Source organism: Drosophila albomicans, chromosome 2R (assembly GCF_009650485.2).
Source record: "Drosophila albomicans strain 15112-1751.03 chromosome 2R, ASM965048v2, whole genome shotgun sequence".
NCBI classification, from domain to species: Eukaryota; Metazoa; Arthropoda; class Insecta; order Diptera; family Drosophilidae; genus Drosophila; species Drosophila albomicans.
This window is the reverse complement of record NC_047631.2, coordinates 4,972,729-4,992,281: the sequence shown is the minus strand read 5'-3', so window position 1 is coordinate 4,992,281 and position 19,553 is coordinate 4,972,729. Positions and strand designations below refer to the sequence as shown.

At 38.2% G+C, this 19,553-nt stretch overlaps 1 protein-coding gene across 2 annotated transcripts; it reads left to right on the top strand.

Annotated features, from left to right (window-relative positions):
- The first annotated feature begins 4,461 nt into the window (after window positions 1-4,461).
- LOC117574700 (uncharacterized) lies at window positions 4,462-12,716 on the top strand. Of its 2 annotated transcripts, XM_034258612.2 has the most exons (6): window positions 4,462-5,336; window positions 10,619-11,037; window positions 11,096-11,181; window positions 11,408-11,491; window positions 12,029-12,279; window positions 12,341-12,716. In XM_034258612.2, the coding sequence occupies exons 2-6, from the start codon at window positions 10,629-10,631 to the stop codon at window positions 12,465-12,467; spliced, it is 957 nt and encodes a 318-aa protein (XP_034114503.1). In that variant the 5' UTR covers window positions 4,462-5,336; window positions 10,619-10,628; the 3' UTR covers window positions 12,468-12,716. The 2 variants fall into 2 exon arrangements, with proteins under 2 accessions (XP_034114503.1, XP_034114504.1); XM_034258613.2 differs by lacking the exon at window positions 11,408-11,491 and having other exon boundaries at window positions 5,134-5,336.
- The last annotated feature ends 6,837 nt before the right edge of the window (window positions 12,717-19,553 follow it).

Sequence of the window (19,553 nt, the reverse complement as noted above, 5' to 3'; positions counted from 1 at the left end):
AAAATATGTTCTTATATATTGTTTTGTAATTTATTGAGCCCTTTTTGCGTGTCAGTGCAAATTAAACTTGCATTATGGTTTGGGGCAAACTTTTTTACACATTTGTATCATCAGTTTGTATTTTTTTTTTAAGGGAGGAGGGATAACTTTCTCAACATTTTATAATACGTTCAAAAACGAATGTAATAAAAGCCTAGCAGATGTTTGGCTCCTTTCAGATTAGATGTTTATGTGCCCAAAGAATGGCTTCGGGTTGCATTTTTAATGATTTTTCCCTTTGATAAATTGTAATAAAAATCCTTTCGACATTTGTAGCGAATATTATCCTTTTGTCATCATCTGTTATTCTCAATTTGATAGCTTTCTATCGCATTAAACTATTGTTAGTATACGAACATATGTACTTCGTAGAGAAAAAATCTAAATTTATTACAAATCAAAGATATGTCTTCTATGTTGTTTACTTTCAAATTTATTTTAAAAAATAAATAAGTAAATAAATAAATAAATGAATACTAAATAATTCAGCTCAATAAAGAGTTCTGCTTAAATGCAAAAATTACGATTATGTGATCCCAAAAACCATTCTTGATTTGACATCAACACACAGTCAAATGTCGGAGTATCGCGGAACGAAATGATAAATGAAAAAACACAATGATATCACAGAATTTACTTAATAATTAGGCATACGATTTTATAGGTGGTCTCTTTTGAATGTCACAACAACAATAAAAACAAAATTCTGGCTGAGTGTTAAAATTATAAATGATGACCCAATAATAGTGCCTAAGTTTTCATTAAATTATTTAGCCTAAAAGTATGCATTGTTTTTTTTAATTCCCATACTACAAATTACAGCCTTCTATAAAGTATATTATTTTCTTCAACATGAATGCTTTTAATGTTTTAAATGACACTAAATGGGTAGTTACTGAAATTGTTTTGCATGCTTAAATTGATGCAGCAGCAACACAATTAAATGCACCAAAAGCACAACGCTGCAACGTTGCAACATTGCGTTGCAAGCATATCGACTCTCGATACGCATGCATTATTTAAGAGCATGCGATGTATGTTAATTTGGCCCATATTCACGGATATTGATTGGAATGCAATTTTGCGAGCTGCGTAGAAGTTCCATAATTTGAATGCATTATGGTGGGCGTGTCACTGTTCAACGCCCTATCAGTTTCATTAAGTTGGGACAGGAAACCACAATTCAAGCAAATGTCTATAATTTGACAAAATATGTGCCATTCATAGCTATTAGACACAGATTGAGTCGTTCCACATAATTATTTCCTCTGCAAGTTGATGTTCCGTTAACAATAGTGAATAGTTTATTTGCTCAGGTGTAGTATTATGTTGCATTGAAAACAATTTCCGCAGGCAGAAAATGATCAAGATACTTTGATATTGATTAGCTTCGCAGTTTACTTGATGTATTGAAGTATGATTAGACTTTAACAGCTATTGTTAATCTTATTTAAAAATATATTGAAAATAAAATAAATTGAACGTGAACTTATGTGTTACGGTCATTCAATCTTTTGTTCGTGATGTGATTTCGAATTGCAAGTAAATTTATTTACAATCCATTGCTACCGTTTGGATTTCTTGAGTCGTTTAATACGCATTTAAGAGTGCAACAATCAAAAGGAGCAAGAGATTTATAAGAATAGCGCAGCAACAAATTTAATATAGAAAACATGGCAATATCTATTTTCCTTGCTTTGCCTTGCCTTGCCCAAGTCCAATCCCTTCCATTGCGTCCTCGCCACAGCTCATGCAACCTTTCACTTGTTACTTGCGCTGCAAGCAGACATCATTATTCTCGAGTGGTTGTGCGTTGATAAACTCACAAAGCATAACAGTTTCTTATGCTACTATAGCGAACTCGAACTACCCATTCTTTGGGTCTGGTCGATGGCGTCTTCATCTTTCGCTGTCGTCATCCTTTATGCAAAATCAAATAAAGAAAATAAAAACATAGCAAAAAGGAAAGCCAAGACAGTCTGCGAGAGGTTTGCCCTTGTGTCTTCATCTTCTGGTCTGCGACGATGCGCATCTCGGTGGCAATAAAAGAATGCTTACGATTTATTGATTTCATATTAGTACACACACACGCGAGGCCTCGCCAACATACAAACTTACACGCGCACACACAGTATAGACGAGGGACTGTGCATAAATTTTCTGCCTGAAAGTATGCAACAATCTATGGATGTCTTCATGTGTGTAGTATGTGTATATGGGACGTCGAGGTTAATGTCATGATTTCAATTTGTCAGCACCCACGGCCGCCACTCTTTCCCTCACAAACAACCAAACAGCGTTAACAAAAATTCGAAATGTGGGTCACTTTTTCGGTTTCACCCAGACTCAGTCCGAGCAGATGGAATTCTTGTGCTAATCAGAATGGCAAACACTCAAAGAGAATTTAGGAAAGCCTGTTAATTGATAGGCAATCAACACTTGCATAGTCCAATTTCGTTTTCTTTACAGTTTATAATTTTTGTGTTTTTATTTCTGATTTTTATAAATATTATTGGCTTTATTCAATTGTAGAAATACTGCACAAAAATGTAAATAATAAAATAATCAATTATTAGAGACTAACTAGCTAACTCCTCTCCGTATTTTGAAATAATTAAAAATGTATATTATTTTTCTAGTTTGAAATAAACAATAATCCCAGCTTTTAATACGCATTTGATATTTTTGACAAAACAACAAATGATCAGCTAAATTGTGGAAAAGTTTCGCTTCGGTAATGGATATAGCCAGAAGAGAGCCTGATAAGCTGCTAATTTATGTGCGTTGCTTACACAGGTATTGTCCATGCGTTTGACATGAAAATAATTACGCTAATGTGTACAGCAAATGCAAATGTTGCTACACAAAAGACAAACAACAAACAACAGACTGAATACATATCTCAAAACAACAGATTGCAAGTGTGATATGGACAATCCAGAGCCGCCAACACAGCTGCAGCTGCAGTAATGTGACAGCTACAGTTTCAATTTTGATAACAAATATTGAACAATTTGAGGGGAATTATGCTAGCTCAAATAGTCAGGTTAGAGGTTGGCAGTGTAGAAATAGCACCAGTTAACATTGTTGGCATTTGCATAAATCCAGCCACATTTATTCAATAAGCAGAGTCGCAAAGGGGAACACATTTTGCCAATCGGCTTTAGGACCACTTAATAACCTACATGTAAGGCGTTTAAGCGCCTACCACTCAGCGGTGGTCGAGCTGTGGTGTTGTTGCCAGTGTTCGAATGGTCGGCATTGATTTGGGGCGGAACTTAGACATCGGACATCGGATATTGGAGTTCGGGGAAGCTCTGCTTAAATCTGCTATGCAAATCGAATACAACTAAATGTAAACACATACAAATGCAGCTGACGACCATCTAAGCAGTTTGTTCCCTGTATTCTCTGTTTCTCTTGCTCTTGCTCTCACTGTCACTCTCGCTTCCTCCTTACTCATCCATGTCGAGTAAAAGATTTGATTTCGAAAGGGTTCTAATACCCTAGCCCTCAGTCTGTCTATCCCGCCGTCTATCCGTCAGTCTGTTTGGTAAACTTTTGCTTGAACGGCTTAACTTTTTTGCACGTGTTGCAGCTGGTTGGACGAAGTAAATGCGGAGCATGGATAAGGTGCTGCCTGCCACATGCCACATTTGTATGCAAGCACTGATGCCCCAAGTAAACATGACCATCCCCCCACCTCACTCCCAACCTATCGTTGTCTATACACACACACACATACATGTCCATAAATACACACATTCGCTAAATGCGTTTTATTTCTCTTCGCTTTCGTTTACGTTTACGTTTTCGTTTACCCTTTACACATTTTTTCTTCCTATTTTTCAGCATTGGTTGACTTCGTTGATTGTTCGTAAAATCCTTAAAAATGTTTTCACATTTCTTTGAGTTTTGAACACGAATTGTTTCTCGAATTCAATGAATCTTTTTATCAAAAGCCGATGTGAATCTTTTATTTTTTTTTTTTTTTAGGAAATTTTTTAGTTGTTAAATTGGTTTTCTTGACCATTTCATAAGCACTTATTATTCGCAATGGGATATCAAATTCTAATTTTTCGGCTTCATGGTTTATGGTTTTCACCAGAAAAATTTAACAAATATGTATTCATAAGACAAAATAAAAGATGAAAATAAATATGCTTTTTGTCTTAAGACAGATTGTCAAATGTACACAAAAATTAAACGAAAACATGTTTTAGTTTTAACATAGTCAAAATGCACAAAGATCTTTGAAAAAAAAAAAGAAAACGATTTACTTTAAAATACATAAAATAAAATTATAAGATATATTTAAATAGTGGAAAATACTTGACTTGTTGTCTACATTTAATTTAACCAAATCCTCTGTTAACATACAAATATAAATGCTTGCATAACTGAGACACATAAAAATAAAAGCCAAAAGCTAAAAGTCGTGAAACTTTCGACTATCACTTTGAATATTTCCACAGAAACACTAATCAAATCAATTAAGTAAAAATTCAACACGCTTGCGTCTTCAATTTCTCGCAATTTCCAGAGTCTGAGGTAAACCCATGAGTCAGACTGAAGGTTATATCCTAGTCAAGGTGTAGGGACTGTCAACAAAGGTGGAATATTGTGAGCAATATGTCTGCGTTGTCAAGATGAACAAAGCGCATCAGATGATGCTGAAAGGTAAATGATCAATTCGCCGTAAGACATGCAAATGAAAACGAGACCTTGGCGAAACCTTAACAAAAGATCAACAGGTAGTTAACGGTAGATCACGCATAAAACCCACCATCACAAAAACAATGGGCAATAAAGAAAATAGCAACAACGACACCTGAGCAGCAACGAAAGATAGAATAATAAGCGAAAAGGTGATTTGTTCATGGGAAACACTCCTCACTCGTCGCGACGCCTAAACTACGCATACGCAACATCTTGATGGTTCGAGGGTTCGAGACTGCTTCGAACATGTTGCGTGTCTAACCACAGACGTAGCGTCGTTTGCGCCGTCGCAACTGGTTCGCTGCATTTCTTCGTTGCGAAAAATGGGTCAGGCTATAAAAAGACAAGTTCAAGGCGATCGCCGCTTCATACGTCGACAGCAACAGTAGCAAAAGCAACATCAACAGCAACACCAACAGCAACCAGCAGCGGCAACCGAAAATACGCGAAGTGAAATTCCGTCGAGTCTCGAATTGATCGAAAGTTTTGTTGACAGAACAATTAAAACGAAAGATTCAACTCTTGGATACATCGAGATACATCTATTGTGGTTCATTCATTCCATTGCAGTGTAACAGGTGAATAGTGTTTGACAATCGCGTGCAGCATTCAAATTTTGTGCAAGTGAGCGAGACACGATAGCTGCGTGACTTTTGTGCATTTCTCTGTGCATCGCTACAAAACTGTAATTACATATATAATTATTATAATTTATGGCAGTTGAAAATTCGTCTCAGCCAAATAACAAACTGCATACAAAGTGTTTTTGATCAACTAAAGATTTTAATTCTTTGATTTTTATTGGCTACTATATTGAATAAAACTAAAACTGATTTCATGCAACTTGCAGAATATGTCCATTTGTGAAGAATCTTTTAATATAGACAGAAATAAATTATAGATGTAGTATATTGATTTTAAATTTAAGAATATATGAGCAGATTTTGTTAAATTATAAAAAGAGTTTTTTTTATTATATTTTATTTTATTTTTGCCATTCATTATTAGTTTTCTTTTAATATATTTTATATTAAATCAATATATTTCTGTGACAAAAAATATGAGTATTTAATATACATTTTGAAACTTGCAACTTATAAAAGGCATCTTAATTAAATTCAATTAATCACACAACTTAAAGTCTTTGCATGAAATGACAGCAAACAAACTATTAATTTAAATGCATTGTTGTTAATAAATCAGTTAAAGACTTCCGTTGTTTGCTTAGACTAACTGTTAATAATAAAAGTATGGTAATTGATTTTCAATAGAGACAAGAATAAGGAAGATTGGATAAATGCAATAATCAATTTAAAATAGCATACACTAATAATCAAGCGTAGAAAGTTATTTACTCAACTTTTTGGGGAGATAGCTTACGTACAGCAACAACAGGAACAATAACAATTTAGGTCAAGCCAAGACATAACAGAACTTGTAGGCCAACAAAGAATTTCAGTTAAACGAGTTAACAACTTAGCATGTGAATAGCAAAGCAAACAAAACCACGCACGTACACACACATACACACACACACACACACATACACTCACGCGTGTAACGATTAATGGACGGACAAAAGACGTCAATAGAGGCGGCTAAAAGAGCAGCCACTTGGCTTGGGTTTTCATGTGTGTGAGTGTGTGTGTGTGTGGCTTGCAGCGCCTGCTGTATATTGTGCATTGAACCATGCCTCAGGCTTCGAATGGTTGCATGGCAACTTGTACGCGACTTTGGGCCCCACCCATTGACCCAGTTGGTTGGAGTGTCAATTGCGTTGCCAAGAGAATTTCATTTTCGTCATCCCCCCTTCACACCTTTTGCGGTTCTTGCTGCGTCTGAGTCTGTGGCCTTGATTCGGGCCAAGCGAATAAGCAAACAAACACACACATATTGAGTGCGAAAAGAGCGAAAGATTCTCTTAGATGTTGTTGAATGCCAATTAAAGCTTGGGACTCGCTTGTCCTCGCTTTGGCTGTATTCAATGTTTAGTTTATTTATTATTAATTGGCCACAAAAAAGGCAACGATTGAATATCTCTGAACTGTGAATTGTGGTGCATATAGCTGATGTTTGTTAACCCATTTTGAAGCTCCATTTGGCTTTGCCTTGAATTTTGTGGCCCTTCGTCGTTTGCTTTAAAGCATGTCTTTTTTTTGTAACTTTCATTCATCTGGCATTTGTTGTCGCTTATTTGGTTGTTGCGGCTTCTACGTTGTCAACTTGTCTGTGTTATTGTTATTGTTCAGCTGTGGTCGGGGTGAAAGTTTCACTTCAAACTTTAAAGCGTGTTCGATAAATTTCGTTAGCGCTAAATTGTTCGTCAGTCAGTAAGAAATATCTTTTCTATTTATAATATTTATTTAAACTTTAATTTGAACATAGAATACAATTGTGAATTTCAGCTGAGCAACTCTCAAGTGTCACCTGAATTGGAGCAACTGCAATTTGTGCATCAGTTGGATGATATTTACTCCGTATAATAATAATAATAATAAGGTGCAATTGCAATTGGTTCTGCTTTCGTGAAGGTTATAAATGCATTGCGCATTGAGGTCGGGTAAAAGTAAAACTAAATCTGTGGCTGTCGTTGTGGTTGTGGCAACTGGTGCGATATCTTGCAACAGCTGCATGACACATGCAGCAACTTTCCTTTGATCTGCAATCAGTGAACGAATGAATGAATATGATTACCGCGAATACACAGACACAGCGTATGCAAATCGAATGATATTTGCTGCTTGATTATGCTTAAACCATCATTGCGTCATTTGTCGCTGCGATGCGTGTGTAATTTGTTGTGTGATGAGCTGAAACACGTTGGCACTTGTTACCAAATAGATTTGGTAAATGTGCCGCATTTCCCCCAACCCCAACCCCAGACGCATTGAAATGCAGCACAGTGTACCGTTAGGCGGCGTGTCATAGTCGGAGTAGAGTGAAACGAAACGAAAAACTTAAGACACGAACATGCTGGAAAGTTCAGCGACCAGGTGAACAACCCAAATCAGATCACAATGCGAATTCAATGCATCCGCCAAGGGTTAACACTTAACCTGGCTTACTTCTTAGCATAAGCTTAACCATCCACATTGTGGTCAATAAACCTCAAAGGTACTCGAATTCTTGGCAAAAAGAAAGTGAAACGCTTCGAGACACGCGAGCCGTGAGTTTCTCTCGTGCCAAACCAGTCGTAGTCGCAGTTGTTTTGGTTGCTGCTGTTAACCGAAAACGAACAACAACGAAAGCAAATGGCCAAATAATCTGACCGAGAGAATGATTCACAATACCACTCTTCCGCCGATCGTATGAAGCGGAAAGGTACTCGAGCTCAAGCTCAAACTCAAGCCGAAAGTCGCTTTCCCATCGTTGACTTTGACCAGATTCAGATTCAGATTCAGACTCAGTGGGGTGCGGCATTGAAAACGAACGTTTTAATGCACCTACAACAGAAACAGAAAACATAATATAATGAGCACAATTTAATAAATTGTGGTGATATTTCTTTTGCCAGAGAACTGCGCACTAACAAGACAACAAGACAGTCACTCCCTCACTCATCGCTGTACTTTCGTTTTGTGCGGTTTTTTTCTCTTTCTTTCTTCTTCTACACTTTCTAATTTCTGACCAACAATCTGACTTTGTATTTGTATTTGTAAGTGCAATTGCGGTTAGTCGTCGCATCATATCATTTCATTTATTATAGGACACTCTGTTGTTGTTTCTTTATTAAATCAATTCCATTTAACGTTGATTGTTTAATTGCTGGCTCTTTTCATTCCATTTCGCAAATGTTCGTGAAAGTAAAAGTTGCGTGCTTCATGCCACAAAAATAATAACACTTAACTCTCTATCCATCTATTTAGTTGCCTCCCATTCCGAAATCTATTTCAATTAGTTTCACATATCGTGCAAAAAGTGTTCAACCGTTTAAGAAAATTCCATTACTAGATGTTGTTCCAATGTTATATCATTTATTTTATGTTAATCAACATATATGCAACAAAACTGCAACTTGCATATTCAGCTCACTCTTCAAAGTTTCATTGGCATATATTGCTTGAAAAATTATCATTTTATTATCATTATCCGCAATTATTGTGCTGACTTCCATATTGCAAATATATCAATGAGTACATAACAAAATGTCAAGATCTTTTCAAGTTTATCTTTAATTTGTAATATATTTCAGATCATACATTATTTGAAATTAAAATAGGTAGAAGAATGTCAACTCATTTAAAATATTACAAAACTAGTTACGTAACATGTAACTTATTTGAAAATTATATAGATATAAAAAATTTCTTACAATATCCAAAATTTAAGCTGAAAAGTGTGTCCAAAATTATATGATAATTATATGTTATCTTCATAATCTAATTTGTAACTATTTTAAGAACTGTTGCTTCTGTCTTTCTGTGAATTAGAGTATTCTTTGCTTAGGGAATGAACCATTCAATGTTATAATCCACTTGAATCACAGCAATTTGGATCATGATTTAAAAGAAAAGAGAAATAGGGAGAAAAAGAGACATACAACGAATTAGTTGTTCCCACGGAATGTTGTGCACAACTTAAAGAGATGTTGCACGTTCCTAACAGCTTTCTAAATTTACATAGATGCAATAATTCCATCCAAACGTTCCACAGCTCAGTCCGAACTGTGTCGCAATAGCCAATGATTAATGATGAGCTGAGTTGAGTGTGTGCAAAATAATTTACATTCATATGATAAAACTTGATACTCGATACCCATTCGGTGTTGACCCATTCTGTTGGCCTCCTTTCGTTCCGCTATCCAGCAAACTTAAACATGCTGGACAATTAAATGGAATATCAATGCAATCGCATTCTTAAGTTGCTTTGGTTTTTGTTTTTGTTTTTGTGTTTGCCACCAGCTGCTGAAGCCGCTGGCTTTTTTCATTATAATTTTAACGGTAACACGTTGCATGACATCTGATGAAGAACCGCTAGACGAGGCAAGCAACAGACTGAACTGGTTTCTTTCTGCCACAAGCAGCTTGAGGAACAATTCTCTGTCTTGGTGATCAGCGATCGCTTTGCTAATTCCCATTTGAATATCGACACACATATGCGATGATGATAAGCAAAAGAAGTCAGGAAGTAATTTACTATAATTGCACTTGTCGCTTCTCCAGCTACTTCTCTGCACTTCGTACGATTCACAGCGGCTTTCTAAGTACCCATGTTATGAGATTGTCGAGTGCTCTTACTCTATTCGCATTTGGATTTCTTTTGAGTCGAGCAATTGCATTTCTTAGGTGTCTTTGTTACTTCTCGTTGTTACTCTTGTTACTCTCCCAGTCTTGACCAATTTCGTTGTTTTAGCCGCTTTCATGACTGCCATCTAATATGGGACCGAGGAACAGGTTCAGTTTGACCGACACTTTAATTGCGAGCAGTTAGACTAGTTTCTGTGCCCAGGTAAAGCAAAGCGTTTCGGAAGTGGTTTGCATTTCTTAATTAACCCCACCAACAACTTTCATATTTTCTTCCATTGAAAAATACATTTCTTTTTGTTTGTAACTCTACATGCGGCGTGTGAATTTTTGTGATTTTTATTGCTGCACTTCGCAGCGAGTTCTGATGATTAAAACTACATTTACGGTCAATATAATAATAAAACAATTGAATCAGTTCATTAAAAAACGGATGACAATTGGGTCAATCACATCATGTAACGCTGCACGAGGAAATATATTAGTTGGCTCATTTAAATTTCCGATGCGTAGTCGAACACGAGTTGGCAATGTGAAAGTGCGAGAGGGGAGAGCTTAACAGCGGGTATCGAAGAAACGAAAGACTAAAGACACAAACTTGTCTCTGTCCGTTACAGACTGTTCGCCATGTTGGACCAACGCAAGCTCAACGCCTACCTGCTGCTCTCCATTGTGGCCAGCAACTGCCTGCTGCTGACCTATGCCTACCCCCAGCAAGAGGTCTATCAGCGCCAACAACAGTTGTCCCAGTCACAGTCGCAGTCGCCAGTTTATCGCCCCGAGAGCAGCGCTCGCAAGTTCGCTGTGAAACCGAATGCCTCCAAGAAGGTGGCATTGGATGACATCGAGGAGGACATCGATGGCAACCAAATACAGGAGAGCATCGGCGGTCCTGGTGGCTTCACATGGTCCAACATGCTGTCCACTGTGATGACGATGTTCTTCAACAATGCAGCCAACGCACCAACCAAGTCCGACGATGTCGACAGCTCAATCGGACTCGGAGGCAGCCCCTGGGCCAATGTGATCTCGATGGGTAAGTGAACTTCATAGATTATCTCAAGTACTTGACTAAGTGCAAATGCCTTCCGCAGGTCTTCGCATCATTAACACACTTCTGGGCGGCGGCGCACCCAGCGATGGCATCGACAAGGTCGACAATGGCGGCTCTCCCATGCAGGTAATTTGGCCTGATCGCATTCTTGTATAGAACTACTCGCTTTTGTGCCATTTGTTTGATTTTTGTTATGGCCGCTTTCAGTAATTTTCAGTTAACCCTCGCATATACTTATACATACGGTGTATGGACTATTTCTCTATCTACATTTTGTTTCTCTCTGTGTTGTTGTTTTTTGTTTGTTTTAATTTCCTGCTATTCCTCTACCTCTTAAAACCGATTCGCACAGGGCATCTTGGCGGCCGTGTTGTCGTCCGTGTTGGGCACCAGAGATCCAGACCAAGTCAACTCGATGGCCAAGCAAGCTGGCGAGGTAAAAACATAATTGATCACTCAGATCAGATCATCATCCACTGTGCAACAAAGTTGAGCTGCTTCTCGAAATGCTTGTTGTTCGGTTTGACTAATGTCCCAAAACTTTGACTAATCACGGTAGTTGACTTTAGTCATAAACGTTGCTCTAAAGAAGTGCTTTAAATGATTATTATTGAGGTGTTACTTGAACAGCAACGGATTTAGAATTAAATTGAAAACTAACAATCAAAACTGAAATAGCAATTTTAAGCTAAAGATGTATGATTAAAGTAAATAAGAGCAATTCGGTTCAGCTGCCCAGTCTTTGTTGCATAGTGTAAGCAATGTAAATTAGCAATCACACGCATCACACATACACAGACACAGACACAACACATACATACACACCAACATAGAACACTCTTTATATATAAGAAATTCAATTGATAGCTTTAGTATTGGCACAAACATTGCAAAACTAATTGACTAATGCTTCCCATGCCCATGCCACGCCCATCACTCTACCAACAACTATTCGACGCTATCCCATTCACAGTTCATTCAGATCGTGATGAATCTGCTCGACGCCCTGAAGACCTCCTTCTCGCACCGTTCCCTCACAGCCCGCTCCATGGGCAAACGTGACTCGGTCAGCGATGCTGCCGTCGCTGGCATTGCGCTGCTCAAGGGTTATGTGCGCACCTACCGCAACTCGGAGGACAAGTGCATGCAGCGCTACATGTGTGATGCGAACACCGATTGTGTGCGCGAAATCGGAGGCAGCAGCATCTTCTGCCAACTGGGATCGTAAGTGGAATAAGCGATTTGGATCAACTTGCTCCTAATTCCGTTTCCTCTCTCTTTACAGCTATGCTACCAGCTATGCGCTGGGTCGCAGCAGCAACACCAGCTTCGAGCATCTGTATGATGCTGGCCGTCGGGGGCGTTCCGGCTTCGATTGTCGCCAGCTGTACCTGGAGTGCAATGAGGTCTAGGTCTAGGTCCAAAGTGTGTGTTTAGCGCCAGTGACTTCCTCTTCTTCAGTGCTTATGACTGGACTCCTTAAAGTAAATTAAATTAATTTATGTACGTGCTTACGTGAAACTAGTTTTTAGATATTTATATTATTTATTGAAATCTTGTATTTATTTACAACAATGTTGCGGAATATGCGTTGCTCAAAACTCGCCTTATCTGCAATGAGTACGATGAAAATATACATTTTTTATGTCAGAAAAAACCTATTGTTTTTTATTTCAGTTTTCTAATTAATAATTTGGTTCAATGAACCTTACGCAAACTTGAAAATAGCTGACTACACTGCTTGCAAAACTGCTTGTCGTACTTAGCTTCGAGCTGGCTGCTATGTGTTCTATATTATGCAGCTTCTGCTTGCGAGCTGAAAGCAATATTTCAAGCAGTTCATTTGTCGTCCACCAACAAGCAGTATTCAAGCAGTCCTAATATAAGCAGTTTATCCGTACAATTTGAATTCATTTTGAAATATGATTTTGTTGTAAATAAATATTAAAGTTTAGGAACTTAGTAACACGAATTGTTCACACTTCCCATATTTCACAGAATTATGTTGTATTTTTGATTACTGTTCGGTAGTTTGTCTAAAATTGGCTGCAAATCAATGAGATTATTCTGAGGACGAAATCAATGAACATTTTAGTGATTATTTATCATTCGTTTACAATAAAGAGAAGAACAATAATAAAGATGCATGTGAATCGTGTAAGTGTCAATGCGCAGATGTAACTGCTAGAAAGTTTGTGGCATTTTGATTAATTGTGAATAACTGGCTGAAATTTATTAGCCATGCAGATGACTGGGCTAAGAGCAAACTGAGACGCGTTACATGAGTCTCTGCTTTCTGAGGCATGCACAAATTCTAATACACTTTTAATGGCCATGTGCGGCAACATTCTGTACAAAATGTGAAACTCGAGAAGGTGAAGAAATGGCTTTTAAAAGAGAGGCCGCGCAATATGCAGGCAGAGCAAGGGTGTTTGTATATAGTATACAAAGTACCACTTGTATTGCATTTCCAATTCGCCAGCAGCTGAAAGCTGAATGCAACAGCCGCATCCAAAGTTATGATTAATTTGTGCCCCAAGTTTTGCCGTTTACCAAAAAGTTGGCCGTCATTTGTGTTGTTGTTCGTGTTGTTCAGTTGTCGCAATGAAGTTACCAACAACTGCATTTTTTCCACTATCTATCTAAGACCAGCAGCAGCCAAAGCAGCAGTTGCAGCTCGCCAGTAATTAAAGAAGCTACTGGCTGCTGCATCGCTTAAAATTCCATTTAATTACGTCGAGTGTTGAATATCTTGGAGAACGCTAATTAGAACTGCAAGTGGGGCAAAGTTTTTGGACAGCAACTGCAGACATCACAGCAGTCATATCTTTTATTCTTTCACCCAGAAAAAGCAATCGAGTTTAAACAACGATCTAATTTGTTTTCGTCTCCTTAAATTGCAGTTTCACATAAATGACTTAATTGAGTCCAAATATTGAATCCGACTGGAAATAGTATAAATAATAGATATTTGGTAAATTTATTAATTTAATTACAACCCTTCTATAAAGAAACTGTTTAATAAAATCAATATTATTTATTTTATGGGCACAAATCTGTTTCAAGTGTTCGATGATCATTTAATTGCCTGACAGAAAAGCAAAGTGAGCGACAATCGCAAAGCAAACAAAATCTGAAATGTTCCTTAAACCCAGACGGCTTTTCAGCATTGTTTTCTGGCATTTTGCAAAGCTCTGAAAAGTGGTCGCTGCGATAAAAAAAAACAACCGAAAAAAAAATTAAAAATAAAACAAGCTGGCAAAACAAAACATAAATAAAAACAAAAAGAGGGAAAAATATATAAAGTCCTATTAAAAATTTAATGTTTGCATACAACAATTTCCTGCCACAAGCAACAACAAGGAACACGCGCCGCCGAATGCTGCCGATGACAACTACAACGAGAGTTGCAGGCTCAACACAACAACAACATCAAACGAAGTAACAAAAACCAAAAAGCACACGAAACAAAAACAAAAACAGAAAAAAAAGTACAGAAAGCTGAACCAAACAAGCCACAACGAAACGCCGTAGGCCGCTCTGCGGGTCGCCGTGCAAGGCAGTTAAATCGATACACTATAAACGACACAAAACCAATAACGTGTGACACTGTGCCAAATTTGCTTTTGGATTTTTTCGAGGCCCCTATTACAGAAGAGAGGGCACAGGGATCAGAGCGAACCCAACCGAACCGAACCGAACCGGACTGTACGCTTCTCTGTGCTACAAACCCATTTTGCGAGATGCCCCCCAAGCATCATGTACATTTGCACGTGTATGTGTATGTATGTGTGTGTGTTTCTGTGTGTGTGTGTGTGTACGTTCGAGGAGCATGTCAGTGGTTGTCACCATCAGCGTCAGCGTCAGCATCAGCATCAACAACGAAAACGCGACGTTATTGGCTTTTCGGTGTCGCAATGGAGAAATCGAAAAAGCGCCACATCCACGTCCACATCTACAACCATCCTCAAAGACCCTTCGTCTGCTTATTATATTGTTTTCAACATTATTGCAGATTATCTTGTACGTCCCCCAGCAAAAGGTACAACGCAAATTCGATAAGGTTGTGATTTGCATTTCGGCGAAAAAAGAAAAATAGAAGATTCAAGTATTTAGACTGTAGCATACTTTTAGTCCGCATCTAAAATTGAAATAATTCTGCGCTGAAAAGTCTGCTTCACTTTTTAACAAATATTTGGTAAACCGCAATATCCGAGCCCACTGTAAATCGTATTGGTTGCCCTGGCGTAACTTGATTTTTTCACTTCTATTTTACACACTCTTCAGTTGCTGAAAGTTGCACAATTTTGAATTTTCAACTGGAAAAATCGCCACGTTTGCCTTTGCTGAGTGTTGCTCCAAATCGTTGTGTGTTGAACGGCGCTTAGCAATATGTTTTGATCACGTAAAGTAAATTATTGAGAATTCTTTGTTGCATGAAATGTGCGGATTTCTGTATTGAATTAATAAAATCGGTTTTAGACCCTTGCATATTTAATTGAAATGTATAAATGAAACGGGTCATGCAGCTCTCCACACGTGTCCAGCATTCACATCGGCTTTTTCCATAGGTTAATCTGAGGTACCATTTTGCATTTGACATAAGGATTTCATGGTGTGGGCGGAAGTGGGAGGAGGAGAATTTTGGGAAGACGCACAGTGCCTACTTTATGTGTAGCCCCAACAAACATGGCAAAAAGCCATTTGGCTACTAACTACTTTCCGTTTTAAGCCCCTCAGAAGGAAGATTCGATTGGGGGCGTTTTAAGCAGTGAGAGAGCAGAGAGTGAGGGGAAAGAGGATTCATCAGTTCGCATAGGCTCGTTTTGCTTCGTTTGCTGTCCTATCGCTATCCCTAAACTGTAGCATTGCCGCACGTTTTCCCGTCTTCATTGCCATCTGCCGGCGATGTTGATGTAAACAAGCTGTCAGAGCGACTAACATCCATTTGATTTGCTAAGGACGATTGATCTACTCTATTGCCCTCTGGGTAACTGCGTTTACAAGCAAAGTAAGCTTACATGAACATATAATTAGCTGAGAAACTAATCTAAAATGTTTTTCATTTATCTAGCTAATGAGAAAAATGAAAAAAACTATTACTCTAACTATTTTAGTGTATTGCACAAATTGTTTCATAACATTTTGAATGCCTGGATATATCATGACCATAATTGACGTATCGCTGCGCCTCGTTAATGTCTGTCAATTTAGATATGTCACTGACCTGAATGTGAATTTGATGACCCGCTGTAAGAGCCAAGTCTGCGATATTTTGGATGGACTCGGTGCTGAATTTTAACCGCCCCGCACGGGATGTATTTATAGCGCCTGTTTGAGTCAGTTTCATGTCGAACTTATCGACGCCATCTCCAACTGCCAACTGGCCGTGATAGTAGTCCGACAGTCCCCGGGATGTAGTGGCATTTTTTTTTTTTTTTTTTGTTGGTCTGTTTTCTGTTTTCTGGTTGTGCCTTGTTCCCGGCACAAATTGCTTAAATTGGAAAATTGCTGGCTCTGCGTTTGTGTGGTTCCCTTCCGCACCGAAATCAACTGCCAACTTTGCTCACGACTCAACTTGGTTTTGCCTAACGAAAAAAAAGCGAAAAAAGAATATATTGCATTTATCTTTTATTGGTCTCTGTGTTCTGTGTTCGCTTTATTTCTGTTGCTGTTGCTGTTGCTTTTGCTCTCGCTGTTGCTGTTGCCTTCCTCCTTTAGTTGTTGCCATCAAATCAATATTCGATTGATGCCAATACTATTATCATTTTATTATGGCCATTTATTTGTCAGAACACGCAGTTGGAGAAGAACACTTCAGTTTGCCACTCAGTGCACTCCCACTGTGTCTTTAAGTTGGTTGCTCCAACTCAAAGGCAAAAAAATACACAGAGATACAGAAAAAGAGAGAGCAAACTCAATTGTCTGACCAAATTAGCAAACCGAATTGATTAATTGACTTGATCTGATTGGGTCCACAGACCTTGTCCACTCATCGATGGCATGCCTGCTAATAGATTTTCACTCCAAAGAGCCCAACAAATCGAAATTCAATACGTCTTTCACTTCTCTTGGCGACAATCTAGTAACATAAATACGCCCTTTCGACTTGGAACCATAAAGCTAGCTCAAATCGAAAACCCTTTCAATTTCTATTATCCCATCGATAAAGAGTATATAAACCCGTCAATGTTTTATGTGGTATAAATTTTTTGACTTGCATCAGCAGTTGCTACAAAGTGCAGGTCGGCCATGATCGTAAACTCTACTCGAAGATTTGTTTAAGAATCTCATAAAATTGGTGGAATGAGCTCAATAATAACAGCGAATATTCCGAAATACTTTGGCTCGACTATGAGATATTATACAATATGACCTGCCAGAGTCAATACCAAAAAAGAGTGAGAATACAGAAACAAAATAAATATAAATATTGGTATTCTATTTACTATATATTCCCTAAAGCACTAGAATTCATTTCGCACAATTAGAGTAATGAATAAATCAACTTCTGAAATATTATTGAAATTAAAAAATAAAAACAATGCTAGGAATATAATACAATATATTTTAAGGTAAACAAGTATTAATGAGTTTAATTTATTATAAAGTAACAAGGTATTTACAAATTAACAACATAAAAGAGGGGTTGTAAAAAGATTTAAGCAATTTGCAAGATTAAATATAACATAAATTGAACTTAAAATAATTCATGACTTTTTTCTACTATACATTTAACTTTGAAGCTTATATGGTCCATTTGTTAAATGCCTCTTACTGGGTATTTCAGGCAGCTGTCTTGCTACAGGCTGACACTTCGGATTGGCCGAGAAATTGACGGTTTATGCTTAGACATAAATATGGCCTGGCTATAAAAAAGTTTGCCAAGTTCAAGTTCGTTAAGGCGCTCACCTTATTGGCTTTTTAATTGTACTTGGCAAATGTTTTTTTTATTAGCCTTTAAATGCTAGCCACCCCTAACCCCCAAACACTCTTCTGGCTGCTCGACAACGCGAAATTAAAACAATTGTCGGTTGGCTGTCAATAAATACAAATTTGGGAATAAACACGATGCCGCAAATGTTGCAGACTTTTATTATTGTTTTGTTGTCGAAAGTTGCTAATTAAAATTTGTCCGCCAATTGGTTTAATTAGAGCTGCAAAGTCCCCGCGGAGTTTACGGCCAAATAAAAACAATGCAGAGACGGGATGGAACAAGGGTTTTGGCTTAATTTCATTGAGACAGACAACATAAATTATTCTAAACTGAACTTGAACTAGCTAAGTACCGGGTCTTAAAATCCATTTTATTTTAAATTAAGCATTTAAGTCTTTGCCGTGGCATATTAAGACGGGAAAGAGTACAATAAAAATAGCAAGAAAATAAAAATAAAACAATAGGGAGAAAGGAGAAATGCGAGGAGGAGAAGTCCAATCTCTGGCTTCTTCCAGAATTTATTTCTTTGTCTAGAAAAGTTGTTATCTGGTAGCCAACGTCATCGTCATCATCATCTTCATAATTTTGTTTGGTCTTATCGAACGCCAAAAAGTTAAGAATAATGTACACTTCAACATTTGCTCATAGTTTGCGTGGGCCGACGAGCCTAACTTCTGCCATGAAGTCAAGTGTTTGTGCTTCTCTCGTTCCCTCGTACTTTTCGAGTGTGATGTTGTAGTCAACATTGTTGTTGTTGTTGTTGTTGTCGACGTTGTCGTTGTTGGCAAGTTGAGTGTCGAGTTGTTTCTTATTTTTTGACTCGTTTTCCGTTAGCTTATACAACAGTGGTGAGTAAATATTGAGTATACGCCACGTGCGACATTATATTAAATGGGTTTGTTCACGGAATGAGTTAGTTATTCATTGAAAGTGGCATCGCACTCATTTCGCTTGTTTGCATGGCAGGCGTAGCCACAAATTGGATTTCCGGCTGCGCATTCTCATTCGCATTTGCGTTCGCATACGCAGTTAAATGCAAATTCCAAATATGTATTTATAACTAGGATGTGAATTCATCAGCGCTAATAGTTGACTGGAGAACAATGCTCACTTCTGTCCAAATGGCCACTATCAACGCAACGACGACCCACCGGACTCCCATGTAATCCATAAAAGCACCGCAGATAACCCCAATAGGCCATTTGGGCTGCCTCATGCTCTGTGGCAACTGCAAATGCCACGTACCGACGCGCCGCTTGCGGTCCCCTGCGCCATCTGCCTACCCCCCTACCTACGCCCACCCATCACTTCTCAAAGCATCGCATCGCATCGCATCGCATTCGCAATGCAAATGCTCCTGGTAATGATTTGCATTTACGCGAAGAGCCCAGCACAATGAACACACTATTTGCAAAGGCCACAGATACTGGTGCCTGGTATTTAGCTGTAGCGGAATTGGCAGATTGTTTAAGCCCACCTTGGCATCGCTGGATATCGCATTTTAATGTTGTTTTGCGATGATGATGCTAATGCCAAACGAATTGGATTCTTTGGCAGCCGC

What these genes read in the sequence shown, in the direction of transcription:
- LOC117574700 (XM_034258612.2), top strand. Translation starts at nt 10,629, where the DNA reads ATGTTGGACCAACGCAAGCTCAACGCCTACCTGCTGCTCTCCATTGTG. An exon ending in GGCCAATGTGATCTCGATGG is followed by an intron (nt 11,038 to 11,095) that starts GTAAGTGAACTT and finishes TGCCTTCCGCAG; the next exon opens with GTCTTCGCATCATTAACACA. An exon ending in ATGGCGGCTCTCCCATGCAG is followed by an intron (nt 11,182 to 11,407) that starts GTAATTTGGCCT and finishes CGATTCGCACAG; the next exon opens with GGCATCTTGGCGGCCGTGTT.